Raw genomic sequence first — 16,339 nt, 5'->3', positions numbered from 1 at the left:
TTGTGTTTCCTAGCAATGAGGGAGATCTGGTAGTAGTTGCTTTATATGTATAAAAGAATCATACAAACATGAACGTGTATGATTATGTGTGTGTGTGTGTGTGTGTGTGTGTGTGTGTGTGTGTGTGTGTGTGATAAACAGGGAGAGACAGATAGAGAGCGAGACAAAGACAGAGGAAGAGAGGAGGATAGAGAGAATGTATGGAGATAACAGTTGTGCGGTGTAAATGCATGCGTATTTTCGATAGCTGAGAAGTTTGGTCACCTGCTGATGACCTGAGAGTCTCTCTGTTCTTCTGCACCTTCATCTTCCTCTCTTCTGCTCTCCCCTCTTCTTTCATCATCTTGTCCCCCAGCTCACTCAAAATCTTCCAGTGGTAGCCAACATTTCCTTTTACCAGGAATAAAGCAAAATAATGGTATTGGTCGTATTAAATATGATTATAATATTAAAATAATACAAATATTATCTTTATATTATAATATTAGCAAAATACTTGTCCACAACAAATCAATCAGCCTTTGCTTTCATTGACAGGATGCTTTCTGGATCTTTTTGAGTCACCAAAGCCCTTTTGTGTCGATCATACTTTCCTACATGTAGAGATATAGAAGTACACCAAATGATGATAGTAGTGCATTCTGAGTTTTAATGCCACAGAATTAAAAATGTTGGCCTAGAAATGCATTTCCAGTTCTGAAATGAGTTCTGAAAGGGAGTGGCCAATGGCCATGAAATGATAGACTGATGCTCCCACACAACAGGAGAAGCACAGCAGTGCAGTGGCAAAGGGAGTTCAAAGGTCACAAAGTGAGAAGCAGTTACGGGGAAGCTATTTTAGAGGCATAGCTTTTTTAAGCTAGAATAAGTTGAGCTGCACCAAAGCTACCCTAGGGAGAAATCTGGTTTGGTAAACTGAAACTACTTGGAACAAGAATGGGAGCATTCAGAGAATGCAAACCTCCGCCTTTTGACCTTGACCTTGACATCTGAAAATCTAATCAATTATTGCCATTATATAACCCAATCTCCCCACAAAGTTTGATGGAAATTGGTCCATGCGTTTCTGCGTAATCCTGCTAACAAACAAACAAACATACAGGGGCGAAAACATAACCTCCTGGCGGAGGTAAAAAGTGGTTCAAACTAAAAAGATCAAATTGGCAATGTACATGTGATAGAAAATCATAACAAAATATAATAATCCAAAGTCACATGCCAGCTGAAAATGCCACTCAATTGAGTTTGTTGCAAAATGTGCCTACATGTTCACAGGTCAGACATAAACCAAACAAATAAAATATCCCACTATTCTTGAGAAAGTGTGAGAAACTTCAGCTTTGGTTTTTTTATACAATGTCACCAGCCTTCCATAAACTAGAGCCCTGATGGGAGTATTGCACAGGCACTACACTAAGGTCAAGTGTGTGGGGGAGGCTGCCTGACAAAGGCATTACTGGCCTGCTCTGGTCTAAGGGCATTCAATTTCAGTAGAGAAGTAATGGTACAAATTCATGCCTTTCCTTTTATGACACAATATTGTTTGTAGTTTCAGTAGTTGTATACATCGAAGTCATTTAACTACTTGAACCACTATATACTATGCAAATATGAATGTAGCTGAACTACCAGCTACTGCACAATGTAGTTGAAATACAAGTTTCATTACATCTAGCTCACTACTCCCCAACACTGGTGAGAAGTACATTAGGCTTCTTATCAATAAAATGAAAAGCACAGCAGTCATTTTAGTGCACAACATGAACCATCCCATCAGTTTTCTGTGCACGATTGAATGTGCTCTCTTCAACATTTTGGGGCCCCATGCTAACCCGCTAACACGTTCTGCATTATGACACCCCAGCCTCAAAGATGAGACGTCGTTGTGTGCTGAGAACTGATAGAAAATCGTAAACAACAACAATCGCCGCCATTTTCCCCCCAAATCTTTATTTATTTGTGCCACCAATAAATAAAGCAGGATTCCAGTCAATGGAAAAATGGCCTCTCCCCACCGGCGATTGTTGTTTGGTTACGAGTTTCAGTACTCACCACACAACGACGTCTCATCTTTGCTCCTTGAATGTCGATATGCAATGGAGTTATTGAAACTTACTACGTGTAAAAAAGACTAGAAATTGAATGTTTATTTTTCGAGTCTCAAGCCTATAAAGTTGCACTGGGTGCCTTTTAACAGTCACATAGCCTACCTTTAATAAAGCGTTATAGACTAAAGAAGGAATAGGCCTACTTGTAGGCTACTACAATAGGCTTACATGCCAAACTAACTGTTATGGATTCATATTTGGAGGGAAGACAATGCGATTTATAGTCCACCTGCCCAATAGAAATCCAGTAGAAAACATTTGACATCAAAAAACGTTGAATAATTTACTATGAAGTGTCGACATTCTAGTTATGGCGACCTACCTTCTGAAGCTGCTGAGTAAGTGAAAGTAAAACAAAAAAACTTCCTCGTAGCCTATGTCCGTGTTTTAAAGGGACATCATCATGTAACAGTTTTTCCTTAAAGTGGCATTATGCAGTAATTGTACTTCAGGGTTAGAGTAAGCAGTTTTACCTTAAAATAACAGCTTTAAAAAAAAATGTCAATTTAGCAATCCAAAGCAGAAATTCACAGTGACCTCAGGCCTGCGTGTGCGTGTGTGTGTGTGTGTGCGTGTGTGTGTGTGTGTGTGTGTGTCCTGTGTCGCCTTACACTCTGAGTTGCTTCTTGTTTACCAGATAAAAACGACTACATTAATATTTGTAGTTTTTCAGACTTTAAGAATAACAGACCATACGCTAAAGAAATTGACCTACAATTCCGGGAGAGTCAGACGCTATGAGTTTGCAACGACTGGTATCCAAAACAATTATGAAATACTTATTTCTATGGTTACACATTACCTCGTATGACCGCGTGGCCTAATGGATAAGGCGTCTGACTTCGAATCAGAAGATTGAGGGTTCGAGTCCCTTCGTGGTCGTCTCTTTGGTGACTTCTACAGTTTCAGCGGACCATGTATTGTGTTAGCGTCGTAGTGTACTTGTAACTCACTCTATGCTTTATTTAATGTTGTACATTCTACCATAAATCAAATTGTAGCGATAAGACAACTTTTTACTGAAATATGTTCATTGAGCTAAGTCCTGTGGAGAGAGTATAGCTAATCACCTATCGCTAGAGTGTCTAAGCCTTAAAAGCAAAATCTCTATACGTCAACACATTACAAATAATAACCAGTATGCTCTAACGTTTGTTTCAAAATATCCCAGAATTAGGTCGATACAACTGAGTGTTTGTGACGAAGATACGTACGCTCTGTTATCCGTTAGTAATCCTGCTCATGCAAGAGAGCGTTTGATTAGTCTTGTCTATTCGTTTAGGAAGCGCCGCGCCGGTGTGGTTACACGTGGGGGTGTCAACCGAAGTCTTTAGTTGTTCGTTGAGTTTTCGCTTTTGGTAGTAGTTGTACACCAAAATACCCATCGTAATACAACGTTCTGGCTAGTTAGCCAGCTAGATTCCTGTTGTCACCTCTTGCAATGGCAGACAACGGAGAGGACAAAGATGCTGCGTACAGAATCTGTGATGGTGATTACGTTGTGTTGAAGCGAGGTGATATTTACAAAGCTGCACAGATTCAGGCGAAAAGGTCAGTTACCGAGATATATTCATATTTTCCTTAGAATTGCCCCAAGTGTGAGGTTTCTATACGCCTTTCTGATTATCCAGATCAGTAAGTAAACACAGTACAACTGTGTTAGCCTTTCGGATTAGCTACCTGGCTGGTTAGCTACTTAATGTTAATAATGTACCACATTCACTTGTAAATACTTGCACACCGAATTGATCCGAGAAGTATCTGATGGCAAGCTCCACCGTCATCTATTTATTTGCATCTCTTGAGGATTAGCTATAGACTATCCTTACAGCTTTGTTTCCCATTTCCAATAACCTTATCCAGACAACGTATGTTACCCACTGCAGTAATTCTGTTTGTACAGTTTTCGGTAAACATATTGTGCTGCTTTCTACATGTCTTGTAGAAAAGTCGTCTTTGAAAAGCTATGGTTCTTTCTCGACAAAGCCGTGGGAGAATTGTACGGTACGTCATTCGAAATCCTGCCAGGGGGAGCACTGAAACCTCACGCGGCGAAGCAGGTCGTCGGCGTTTCAGGTAATATCAGAATCAGAATCAGCTTTTATTGGCCAAGTTAGTTTGCACAAACAAGGAATTTGTCTTGGTGCTGTGGCTCTCAGTGTGCTTACACATATTACACAAATATACATCACAACACAAATATACATCACAACACAAAACAATACAACAGTGCAAAACAATACAGCAGTGCAAAACAATACAATACAACAGTGCAATGGTCAACAATCCAAGTCTTAAAAAGTATATACAAACAATAGTGCAAAGTGGTGAGTCCAGGAAGAGCAGGAATAAATAAATACTATATGGTATGAGTATGACGGTTATACAGGAAGGGTGGAATAAATAGATATGGTTGTGGGGGTAATTGTGTTATTTGTTTTTTATATACTTGTCTGAGTATCCCCCAGCAGCCCCCTTGCGCTCCTACTTTCCATAGAACATTATTAGAAAAGTACAATTTGAAAAGTACATACCACGCAGTTGTGGACGTTGCTTTTTGCATCGTCTAGTATGACACTGATTCCGTTAACGTCACTTTCTTTCTCCTGTCTCGCAGACAAAGACGGAAAAGAGGTAGGAACGGACAACAGGAATATTTCGGATGATGGCAAATCTCAAAAACTCACCAGGGACGACATTGAGACGTTAAAAGAGGAGGGCTTGACAGGCCAGGTAGGAGTCAAACGCTCACACTACGCATGTCTGTTTCGCTGTGCTTGCTTCTGACTGATTGTATGCCTGGCTTAAGGGTCTCTGCATGTGTTTTAATATGTCCAACTTTTCCACCGTCAGGAAATTGTACAGCAGCTGATCGACAACAGCGCAACGTTTAAGAACAAGACAGCGTTTGCCCAAGAGAAGTACATCAAGAAGAAAAAGAAGAAGTGAGTTCAAGAAAGACCGTTTTTTTTTCTGTGGATGGTGGGACACACACCACTGCAGTTGGACCCACAGGTTACCACAGGACATTATAAACATTTATCCAACTCTGCTACACTGGAACCTGTCCAGTTTTTGGAGTGTCATAATGTGTGTGTGTGTTTTGAAGTGTGTGTGTGTGTGTTATAGTGACTAATGTGGGGTGTTCTTTCAGGTATGACAGCAGTGTCACGGTGCTGAAGCCTTCTACACGGATACTGGCTATGATGTACCACGGCAGAGAACCTGGCAAAATATGGTGTGTGAAATGGAACACAGAGTACACCTCTCCTGTCCTTTTCAGGAGTACACCTCTCCTGTCCTTTTCAGGAGTACACCTCTCCTGTCCTTTTCAGGAGTACACCTCTCCTGTCCTTTTCAGGAGTACACCTCTCCTGTCCTTTTCAGGAGTACACCTCTTGTCTCTTTTCCCTTGTGTCTCCTGCACAGTTACTCTTCATTCCTCCATCTCTCACTCTCTCTCGCCTTCCTCTTCGGTCTGTCTCTTGCTCTGTCTATATCCTTCCTCTTCAGTCTGTCTCTGTCTCTCTCTGTTTCTCGCCTTCCTCTTCAGTCTGTCTCTGTCTCTCGCCTTCCTCTTCAGTCTGTCTCTGGCTCTGTCTCTTGCCTTCCTCTTCAGTCTGTCTCTTGCTCTGTCTCTCGCCTTCCTCTTCAGTCTGTCTGTCTCTCGCCTTCCTCTTCAGTCTGTCTTTGTCTGTCTCCTTCCTCTTCAGTCTGTCTCTTGCTCTGTCTCTCGCCTTCCTCTTCAGTCTCTCTCTGTCTCTCGCCTTCCTCTTCAGTCTGTCTCTGTCTCTCGCCTTCCTCTTCAGTCTGTCTCTTGCTCTGTCGATATCCTTCCTCTTCAGTTAGAGCAAGTTACAATCTCTCGCCTTCCTCTTCAGTCTCTCTCTGTCTCTCGCCTTCCTCTTCAGTCTCTCTCTGTCTCTCGCCTTCCTCTTCAGTCTCTCTCTGTCTCTCGCCTTCCTCTTCAGTCTGTCTGTCTGTCTTCCTGTCTATCTGTCTGTCTGATTATTTATCCTCTTTTAATCATGTCTTTCTTTTATGGTTCCCCTCATTCTTCCTCTCTCTGTCTATACGTGTGTGTGTGTGTGTGTGTGTGTGTGTGTGTGTGTATATATATATATATATATATATATATATATATATGTGTGTGTGTGTGTCTGTCTGTCTTGTCTGTCAGTCAGTGTATCTCTCTCTCACTCTGTCCATCCATCCATCCATCCATCGTGTAAAGTGTTCCCTCTCATTTCCAGTAACCTGTACTCTCTCCCTCCTTGTATAACTCTGGTGTAAAGTGATGTCCTTCTCGTCTCCAGTCACCTGCGCTATGACACGCTGGCCCAGATGCTGACCCTGGGCAACATCCACGCTGGCAGTAAGATCCTGGTGTTTGAGACCTGCGCTGGCCTGGTGCTGGGCGCAGTCATGGAGAGAATGGGAGGTATGGATCAGATTTATGGATCAATTGATTGACCTTTCACCTTTAACTGACCAAATGCACCCCTCCTTTCAGTGCCCCTGAAGTCATATGTTGATTGGCTGGAATAGTGTATTACGCCGTCTGTTCCACTGTTTGTTTCCCATTTACAGACAGGGAATCGAACTAGTTACCTTCTGATTACTAAACGACTTCTCTACCTCCTGTACCACTGTCACCCCCCAATAGATAGAGTTAGATAAAGAGACAATAGAGTAGAAATTGCTGAATTGCTGAATTTGACAAAAATGTCTATTTGATTATAATGGAGGAGTGTGCATAGAGAGGCTTCCTGAGCAGTTCTGCAGAGAGACCCAGAGAGACTCTCTATGCCCCAGCTCGTGTTTGCCATGGCAACTCTGGAACTAGAACTCTGGGCCATGTTCCCCTTTCCTAAACGCCCTCACCTCTCACTGGCAGATGCATGGTGGGTGGAATGCAGACTGTACTCTCATCACCCGCTCAGTGAAATATATTCAGTGATGGTAAAAATAGTTGCTCCTCCCCAAGCAAACCTAAAGCACTGGCCTGGTGTTCTGGATGTGCTGGGGAGGATCCTGCCCTGGCGTCCTCATTGGTAGGGAGGATCCTGCCCTGGCGTCATCATTGGTAGGGAGGATCCTGCCCTGGCGTACTCATTGGTAGGGAGGATCCTGCCCTGGCGTACTCATTGGTAGGGAGGATCCTGCCCTGGCGTCATCATTGGTAGGGAGGATCCTGCCCTGGCGTCATCATTGGTAGGGAGGATCCTGCCCTGGCGTACTCATTGGTAGGGAACATGGTCGGGTTCTGACAGGATAGGTCAATCCATCAGTATGAGCAGTGAAGCTTGCTCCCCATCACAACTCTCTTCCTCTATCTTTCCCTCCCTTTCTGCTTCTTTCTCTTGCTCTGGTTCTCTCTGCCTCTCTTGCTCACTCCCTTTCTCTCAATCGCTCTCTCTTGCTCACTCCCTCTCTCCCTCATTCCCTCTCTCTCTCATTCTCTCTCTCATTCCCCCTCTCTCTCTCATTCTCTCTCTCTCTCATTCCCTCTCTCTCTCTCTCTCTCCTCCATCCAGGCTATGGCTCGTTGATCCAGTTCTTCCCCGGCGGAGGCCCCACGCGGGCGGGCATGGAGAGCTTCGGCTTCCCCCCGCACTTCCACCAGACGCTGCACGAGTTCCCCCTCTGCAAGGTGAACGCCCTGCTGGCCGGCAACCTGAAGGCGGAGGAGGAGAGCCCTGAGGCTGTGGTGGATCCCCAGGAGGAGGTCCCCAATAGGGCAGAGGGACAGGGTGAGGCCCCCAAGGAGACCCAGGAGATGGAGGTCAGAGAGGGAGGCGCAGAGGATGACGACTCCAAGGAGAAGGCGAGACAGGAGATGCGCAGAGAGAATAAGGTAAAGAGATGCTGCCACTTCTTACTCAGTACACAGGGGTTAAAGTATTCCGGCACGGTGCCGGATTTCCGGCGTGCAGCGTTTGACTGCGAAAAAAAATGCAGTTTGTATTTGTTTGTTGTGTTTATTTGTTTGTTTGATTGTTTGTTGTCCAGGTTCAGGAGAGGAAGGTGAAGAATGATGAGAGGAGGAAGAAACTGGTTGCCACGGCAGCACTACTGGAGGGGAGGAACGCAGATGGGTGAGTTTTCTTTTATGACCCTCGATCTACTCAGCATCTATAGCTCTCTCTCTCTCTCTCTCTCTCTCTACTCTACTCTCTACTCAGCATCTATAGCTCTCTCTCTCTCTCTCTCTCTCTCTCTCTCTCTCTCTCTCTCTCTCTCTCTACTCAGCATCTATAGCTCTCTCTCTCTCTCTCTACTTGTCCTCTTTCTCTCTCTATCAACTCATCCTCTTTCTCTCTCTCTCTCTCTCTCTCTCTCTCTCTCTCTCTCTCTCTCTCTCTACTCTCTACTCAGCATCTATAGCTCTCTCTCTCTACTCGTCCTCTCTCTCTCTCTCTCTCTCTCTCTCTCTCTACTCATCCTCTCTAGCTTTCTATTCGTCCTAACTCTCTACTAGTCCTCTCTAGCTCTTTCTCTCTCTACTCGTCCCCTCTCTCTCTCTACTAGTCCTCTGTAGCTCTTTCTCTCTCTCTACTCGTCCTCTCTCTCTCTACTAGTCCTCTCTAGCTCTTTCTCTCTCTCTACTCGTCCTCTCTCTCTCTACTCGTCCTCTCTCTCTCTCTACTAGTCCTCTCTAGCTCTTTCTCTCTCTCTACTCGTCCTCTCTCTCTCTACTCGTCCTCTCTCTCTCTCTACTAGTCCTCTCTAGCTCTTTCTCTCTCTACTCGTCCTCTCTCTCTCTACTCGTCCTCTCTCTCTCTCTACTTATCCTCTCTAGCTTTCTATTCGTCCTAACTCTCTACTAGTCCTCTCTAGCTCTTTCTCTCTCTACTCGTCCTCTCTCTCTCTCTACTAGTCCTCTGTAGCTCTTTCTCTCTCTCTACTCGTCCTCTCTCTCTCTACTCGTCCTCTCTCAATTTCAATTCAGCTTTATTGGCATGACAAAAAAAACACAATTTGCATTGCCAAAGCATTCTTGTAATACATATAATAATATAATAGAACAAGTAGAAAATAAAACATAATTTTGTAACGGCAGTGTGTGTGTGTGCATGTGTGGATGTGAGTGCATGTAAGTGTGTGTGGGGGAATGTATCCGTGTGTGTGGTTTACTGATGAAGTGACTCTTCTCTTTTTCTATGGCAAGCATCTATATATTTTGCTGCCACTCTTGTGCTCCTCTCTTCCTCTCCCAATAACACCCTCAGACCTGGGTCAAGGTTCTGAGGGTCTGGGTGCATGGCTCTGAATTTAGGGAAGAATTGGTCCCTTATGTCTTTCCATTTGCAGCATTCTGCCAGGAAGTGAAGCTCTGTTTCAATTACACCTTGGGTGCAGTTGGTACACAGCCTGTCCTCTCTGGGCAGCCAGGTTTGCCTGTGTCTGCCCTTTTCGATGGCCAGACTGTGGTTACTAAGCCTGTACCTGGTCAAGGTTTTTCTCTGCCTGGTGTCAGTGACTGTGAATAGGTAGTTTGCCACAGTATACTCTCTGTTTAGGGCCAAATAACATTGAAGTTTATTTTGTCTTTTTGTTGTTTCAGTCCAGTATGATAAGTAATTTAGTTTTTCTGCATTGATAATTTGGTTAGGCCGAATTGTTTGAGAAAGGGTGGCGAGGTCCTGAGGCTGACTATTAGTTTGGTTATTTGTACTATTAGTACATGTGAGTCTCAGGACTAGCTGGATGAGGGGGCTTGTTTTTGCACTCATCATTTGGCTTTTTAGGGCTTTGTAACAATAAGAGTTGGGGTCGCTCCTTTTGAGGTGTTCAAAGAATTTGATGGCTCTTTTTTCTATTTTAATTAATAAAGGGTATTGGCCCAATTCAGCCCTGCATGCATTGTTGGGTGTGTTCCTCTGTACTTTGAGTATACTTTTACAGAACTCTGCATGCAGGGTTTCGATTGGGTGTTTGTCCCATTTTTCAAATCCATTGTGCATAGGAGGACCCCATACTTCACTGCCGTATAATGCGATTGGTTCAATAATTGTTTGGAATATTTTGAGCCAGATCCGAATGGGTATGTCAAATTGAATAGATTTTTTGATGGCATAGAAAGCTCTTCTTGCTTTCTCTTTCAAATCACTCACGGCCAAGCTGAAATTTCCAGTAGAACTCATTCTCAGTCCAAGGTAGGTGTAACTTTTTACATTTTCGATTTCATATGTACCAAGGGTGAATTTCTTTCCCTGATTTCTGATTTTTTTCTGGAAGGTTAGTGTTTTTGTTTTTTGTGGGTTAATAGTCAGAGCCCAGGTCTGACAGAACTTGTGCAGGACATTTAGGCTCTGCTGTAGACCCTCTTCTGTTGGGGACAGCAGAACCAAATCGTCCGCAAAGAGAAGACATTTGATTTCAGAGTCATTTAATATGAGGCCAGGAGCTGCTGACTGCTCAAGTCTTTTTGCCAATTCATTAATATATATATTGAAGAGCGTCGGTGATAGAGGGCAGCCCTGTCTCACACCCCGTTCTTGAGTGAAGAATTTAGTTTGTTTGTTTCCTATTTTAATTGCACATTTGTTATTTGCGTACATTGTTTTTATGATGTTGTATGTTTTCCCCCCTACACCTGTTTCAATCAGTTTACAGAATAGGCCCTCATGCCATATAGAGTCAAAGGCCTTCTGAAAATCTACAAAGCAAGCAAATATTTTAGCTTTTTTTTCGTTTACATATTTATCTATTAAGGTGTGTAGGGTGAACATATGATCAGATGTTCTATTCTTTGGTAGGAAACCTATTTGACTTTTACTCAGGGCATCATGCTCAATAAGGAAGTTTATTATTCTATTGTTTAAAATTTTACAAAATAACTTCCCCAGATTACTATTAACGCAGATGCCCCGGTAATTATTTGGGTCGAATTTATCTCCACTTTTGAAAAGGGGTGTAATGAGTCCTTCGTTCCAGATATCAGGGAAGTATCCAACACTCATTACCAAATTGAACAGTTTTTGAATAGCCAAACAAAGGTTGTGGCTTGCATTTTTAAGCATTTCATTCATCTCTCTCTCTCTACTAGTCCTCTCTAGCTCTTTCTCTCTCTACTAGTCCTCTCTAGCTCTTTCTCTCTTTACTCGTCCTGTCTCTCTCTACTAGTTCTCTCTAGCTCTTTCTCTCTCTCTACTAGTCCTCTCTCGCTCTCTCTCTCTCTTGCGCTCTCTCTGTTCATTTCTCCAGCTCTTTGTCTGAACCCCTGGATCAAGTGATAAGGTGATTGGGGCATTTCAGCCTGAAAGTCTTTTGCAAGTATTCTGATAGCCGCTTGGGGGAAGCCGTTGTGGAAGCGCTTCCTGTTTGTTCTGATGCACTCTAGTCGTTGGCGTGTGTGCTGTGGGGATGTCCTCTGGTCTTTTGCTGTGATAAATGCTTTCTTTTTTGCCCCCCTCGCCCTACCCCCTCCTCCTCTCCCTCCAGACTGGTGATTGCGAGCCGCTTCGACCCCTCCTCAGTGCTGCTGTGTCTGAAGAGCTTCCTGGCCCCTTCCAGGCCATTTGTAGTCTATTGCCAATACAGAGAGGTATGGCTTGGGGAATTTTAAAACTTTAGATCCAGCTCCAGAGCTCTGTTACCATTCCAGAACACTAAATCCAGCTCCAGAAGTCTAGGACTAGGTCCAGCTCCAGAGCTCTGTTACCATTCCAGAAGTCTAGATCCAGCTCAAGAGCTCTGTTACCATTCCAGAAGTCTAGATCCAGCTCAAGAGCTCTGTTACCATTCCAGAAGTCTAGATCCAGCTCAAGAGCTCTGTTACCATTCCAGAAGTCTAGATCCAGCTCAAGAGCTCTGTTACCATTCCAGAAGTCTAGATCCAGCTCAAGAGCTCTGTTACCCTTCCAGAAGTCTAGATCCAGCTCAAGAGCTCTGTTACCCTTCCAGAACACTAGATCCAGCTCCAGAGCTCTGTTACCATTCCAGAAGTCTAGATCCAGCTCCAGAGCTCTGTTACCATTCCAGAAGTCTAGGTCCAGCTCCAGAGCTCTGTTACCATTCCAGAAGTCTAGATCCAGATCCAGAAGTCTAGGTCCAGCTCCATAGCTCTGTTACCATTCCAGAACTCTAGATCCAGCTCCAGAAGTCTAGAACCAGCTCCAGAGCTCTGTCACCATTCCAGAAGCGTGGCCCAGAGCTTTCACTTTCTATAAAGACTTATATTCGCACTGTAGTTTCAGAAATGTGATTCTAAGTGTCCTAAGTGATTTGTTTGGCTTGTTTAAAACAAAAAAAGGTATGGAAGATTAAAACAAAAAAAGGTATGGAAGATTTTGACTAATCTTTGGGTTTTATAAATCATAATGTTTACCTGTTTTTTTGTTTGTTTGTTTTTTCCTCCCCTTTCTCTCTCAGCCTTTAATTGAGTGTTACAATAAGCTAAGAGAACAGGGCGGAGCTATCAGCATGCGTTTGACGGACAGCTGGCTCAGGCACTACCAGGTGATTTTCCCCCCTACTCATGCTCAGCCAATTAAAATCAAGACCTCATTCTTATTTCTAAAGCACAAAAACTGTAGGCCAGGATTAGGCTCTGATAGGCTACTGGAAATGTGTAGTATGATTCTAAATGGACCTGTGTGTTGCATTCAATTACATGTTCAAAAGAAGGAAAACCAGTTGAGTTTGGATTTGAAGTTAAGAATTTTTCAAATAGTCTTTCTTGTGAAAAATAATCAGAAATGTCCTTAAATTCCAATTATTTTACACACAACACACACTCACACTCACACACACACAGTCTGACTTCTCCTTGTCTGTCCTGTGCAGGTGTTGCCCAACCGGACACACCCGGTCCTCCTCATGAGTGGTGGAGGGGGCTATATTCTCACAGGGACCACTGTTGCCACGGAGACAGCCAAAGCCAAAGCCACGCAGGTGAAGGAGGAGGAGCCAGCCTCCAAGAGGATCCGCCTGGAGGAAGTGGACAGCGAGAGCACCACCAACAACCCCGCCTAGCGCCGCAATCTCATTGGACAGATATGTTCTCAAGCACCTCTAGTCTGGCGGTCCCCTTCCTACCAAAGGAGCGGGACCAGGATGGGACGCATCACCTCTGTTTATTTTTTAATGCCACGGGCCTTTCCTGCGGAGAGTGCTTTTATTTTATTTTTCTTATTTCGTCTCCCACAGTGCACTGCGGCGTGTGGATTGAGGACTTCATGTTTGGTAGACAGGAAGTGCCCTGAAGCTGAAGCTGAACTACTTGCTTGTTTTGGTTCACCCACTGGGTGCGCTGCCTTGCTTGTACAGGACTTTGAATAAAACAGATTATTAAAACAAAAAACTAGTCATTTTCCACCTTCTCTATTTGGAGCTGCCATTCGTTTGATTCTCTTGCGTCCACAATTAGCTAGTTTATATATTTTGTTAGACTATGTTACAGTGTGCTTCTAAAAATATGAAATGTATTTCAAATACATATTATACAATAAACGCACTCCTTCTTTTATTTTGTATAGCACTTGTCTAGCAGATAACAGATGGCCCTTTAGGAACTCGGGTAAAGTGGGGATCCATACAGCAGTAGAAATGAAAAGTCTTGCTGTTGGAATTTAGTCCCAGAATAATTCACTTTATTTCATCAAATGCAGACTCCGAAACAAACCAACAAACATTACACAACATAATCCAGAATTCATAACCAGACTGTAGTAGTCATCACTGAAAGTCATTCCCATGCTATTTAAACTTTAAAGGTTTCTCAAACATCAAAAAAGTTTCACAGCACACAAAGGTTGACATGGTAGAGGCATTATAAAGGTGGTGTGTTATTATTTTATAGTTTTCTTTTTTTCGTTGAACTTGACATAAATAAGGAGGTTAACTGGCAGACAGAGGTTCATCTAATATACTGGTTCCCATCACTGATCACCGGACACTACTGAGGAAACGAATGAGTAGAAGACGAGTACGTAAGAAACACAGTGTTGTACGGCCAGGTTAGTAAGTTTCAGAGCAAGCTGGCACCACTGAAGCATGGAAGCGACAGCAGCTTTTCTCGAAGTGAGGAAGCGACTGAGGCTTCTCCCAAAGCACAGAAACGGAGGCACTTCACGTTCCAGACTGTCACCCACACGTCGACAAGAAACTGAACACTGAGCGAAAGAGACTGCATGTAGAAATCGTCACTGTTTCACTATTTACTTGTTCAAAACACTAGTCAAGGTTACGATCATCATGGAGATGGAAGGTTATATCTGGAAGCCTGACCCCTGTTCATTTCTTCTGGCCGTTGTGGATCTTGCTGGCGATTTGCTGCACCTCCAGGTCCATAGCAGCCAGGTTAGCCAGCTCTCTCTCCTACAGAGGGGCAAAGGAATGTCAGGTTAGCCAGCTCTCTCTCCTACAGAGGGGCAAAGGAACAGAGGGGCAAAGGAATGTCAGGTTAGCCAGCTCTCTCTCCTACAGAGGGGCAAATGAATGTCAGGTTAGCCAGCTCTCTCTCCTACAGAGGGGCAAAGGAACAGAGGGGCAAAGGAATGTCAGGTTAGCCAGCTTTCTCTCCTACAGAGGGGCAAAGGAATGTCAGGTTAGCCAGCTCTCTCTCCTACAGAGGGGCAAAGGAATGTCAGGTTAGCCAGCTCTCTCTCCTACAGAGGGGCAAAGGAATGTCAGGTTAGCCAGCTCTCTCTCCTACAGAGGGGCAAAGGAACAGAGGGGCAAAGGAATGTCAGGTTAGCCAGCTCTCTCTCCTACAGAGGGGCAAAGGAACGTCAGGTTAGCCAGCTCTCTCTCCTACAGAGGGGCAAAGGAACGTCAGGTTAGCCAGCTCTCTCCTACAGAGGGGCAAAGGAATGTCAGGTTAGCCAGCTCTCTCTCCTGCAGAGGGGCAAAGGAATGTCAGGTTAGCCAGCTCTCTCTCCTACAGAGGGGCAAAGGAATGTCAGGTTAGCCAGCTCTCTCTCCTACAGAGGGGCAAAGAAACGTCAGGTTAGCCAGCTCTCTCTCCTACAGAGGGGCAAAGGAACAGAGGGGCAAAGGAACAGAGGGGCAAAGGAACGTCAGGTTAGCCAGCTCTCTCTCCTACAGAGGGGCAAAGAAACGTCAGGTTAGCCAGCTCTCTCTCCTACAGAGGGGCAAAGGAACAGAGGGGCAAAGGAATGTCCGGTTAGCCAGCTCTCTCCTACAGAGGGGCAAAGGAACGTCAGGCTATTTGTTTTTTTCACAAATGTGGAATTTTATGATGTGCAGCAGGATCCTTCACAGTGCAAGTGGAAAAGTAAAAAACATTAGTGCAGGTGTATAAGGTGCAGGTGTGAAGGCCATTTTAACCCTTGTTATTTCTCACGGCTCCCCCTGCTGGCCTTGAAATTTTCTTTTCTAGAAAAAGGTTTTCTCCTCTCTTCCCTCTCTCCTCTCGTAAAGCACAGAAGGTACCTGACAGCTCTGCAGCTTCAGGAGCCTGTAGGCCTGCACACCATAACCTAATATAGTTCGACCACATAATGTTATCTAGAGGCACACACAGCTCAACCAGTATAAGCCATAGAAACCCACTGTGTGCACACTTACTGCGTGATCTTTGGCTTTCTGCAGAATGAAGAAATATGTGAAACTAATTATTCATGTGGGCTGGACAGAAACAGAAAAATTAGATTGAATAGGACCTTGATTCACTACATCGTTTTCACACGGTTCCATATCCTTTTATTCTAAAATGAAAATAAAAAGTAATTTATTAGTGCAAGGTAGACATGAAGGTAAGTCCCAGAGAGAGAGAGAATGGGGTTAAAGGATCCTCTGGCTGTGGACAGGAATAATGATAATTGTTAGTTTTATAGTTTAATATCAGCTTTAAATAGGTGCAGTGTGTGTCTGCAGGAGGCTGTGGCTTAGACAGGGTGATGCCTCAGCTCAGCTGGCTGCTTGAATAGCTGTGGGCTCAGGAGGGAGCTGTGACAGCAACACTAGCTACCCGTTTTCTTTTTTTCTTATCTTTCGTTTTTTCTTGTCTTTTTTGCCGCATTAGCTGCTTCACACATGCTCCAATGCGGGTTAAACATGTACTGAGATGTACTGTCTCCCTCGTTCTCTCTCTTCCTTCTGAGACATACTCTCTCCCTCGTTCTCTCTCTTCCTTCTGAGACATACTCTCTCCCTCGTTCTCTCTCTTCCTTCTGAGACATACTCTCTCCCTCGTTCTCTCTCTTCCTTCTGAGACATACTCTCTCCCTCGTTCTCTCTCTTCTGAGACGTACTATCTCCCT

At 44.1% G+C, this 16,339-nt stretch overlaps 1 protein-coding gene across 1 annotated transcript; it reads left to right on the top strand.

Annotated features, from left to right (window-relative positions):
* Nucleotides 1-3,435: 3,435 nt before the first annotated feature.
* Nucleotides 3,436-13,379, top strand: trmt6 (tRNA methyltransferase 6 non-catalytic subunit). The gene is made up of 11 exons (XM_080854537.1): nt 3,436-3,659; nt 4,054-4,184; nt 4,726-4,841; nt 4,962-5,053; nt 5,263-5,346; nt 6,425-6,549; nt 7,646-7,965; nt 8,121-8,206; nt 11,556-11,658; nt 12,486-12,572; nt 12,900-13,379. Exons 1-11 carry the CDS (start codon nt 3,550-3,552, stop codon nt 13,086-13,088), a joined length of 1,443 nt encoding a protein of 480 aa, XP_080710663.1. The 5' UTR covers nt 3,436-3,549; the 3' UTR covers nt 13,089-13,379.
* The last annotated feature ends 2,960 nt before the right edge of the window (nt 13,380-16,339 follow it).

Source organism: Sprattus sprattus (assembly GCF_963457725.1).
Source record: "Sprattus sprattus genome assembly, chromosome: 16".
NCBI lineage: Eukaryota > Metazoa > Chordata > Actinopteri > Clupeiformes > Clupeidae > Sprattus > Sprattus sprattus.
This window is presented reverse-complemented; position numbering and strand designations above follow the sequence as displayed.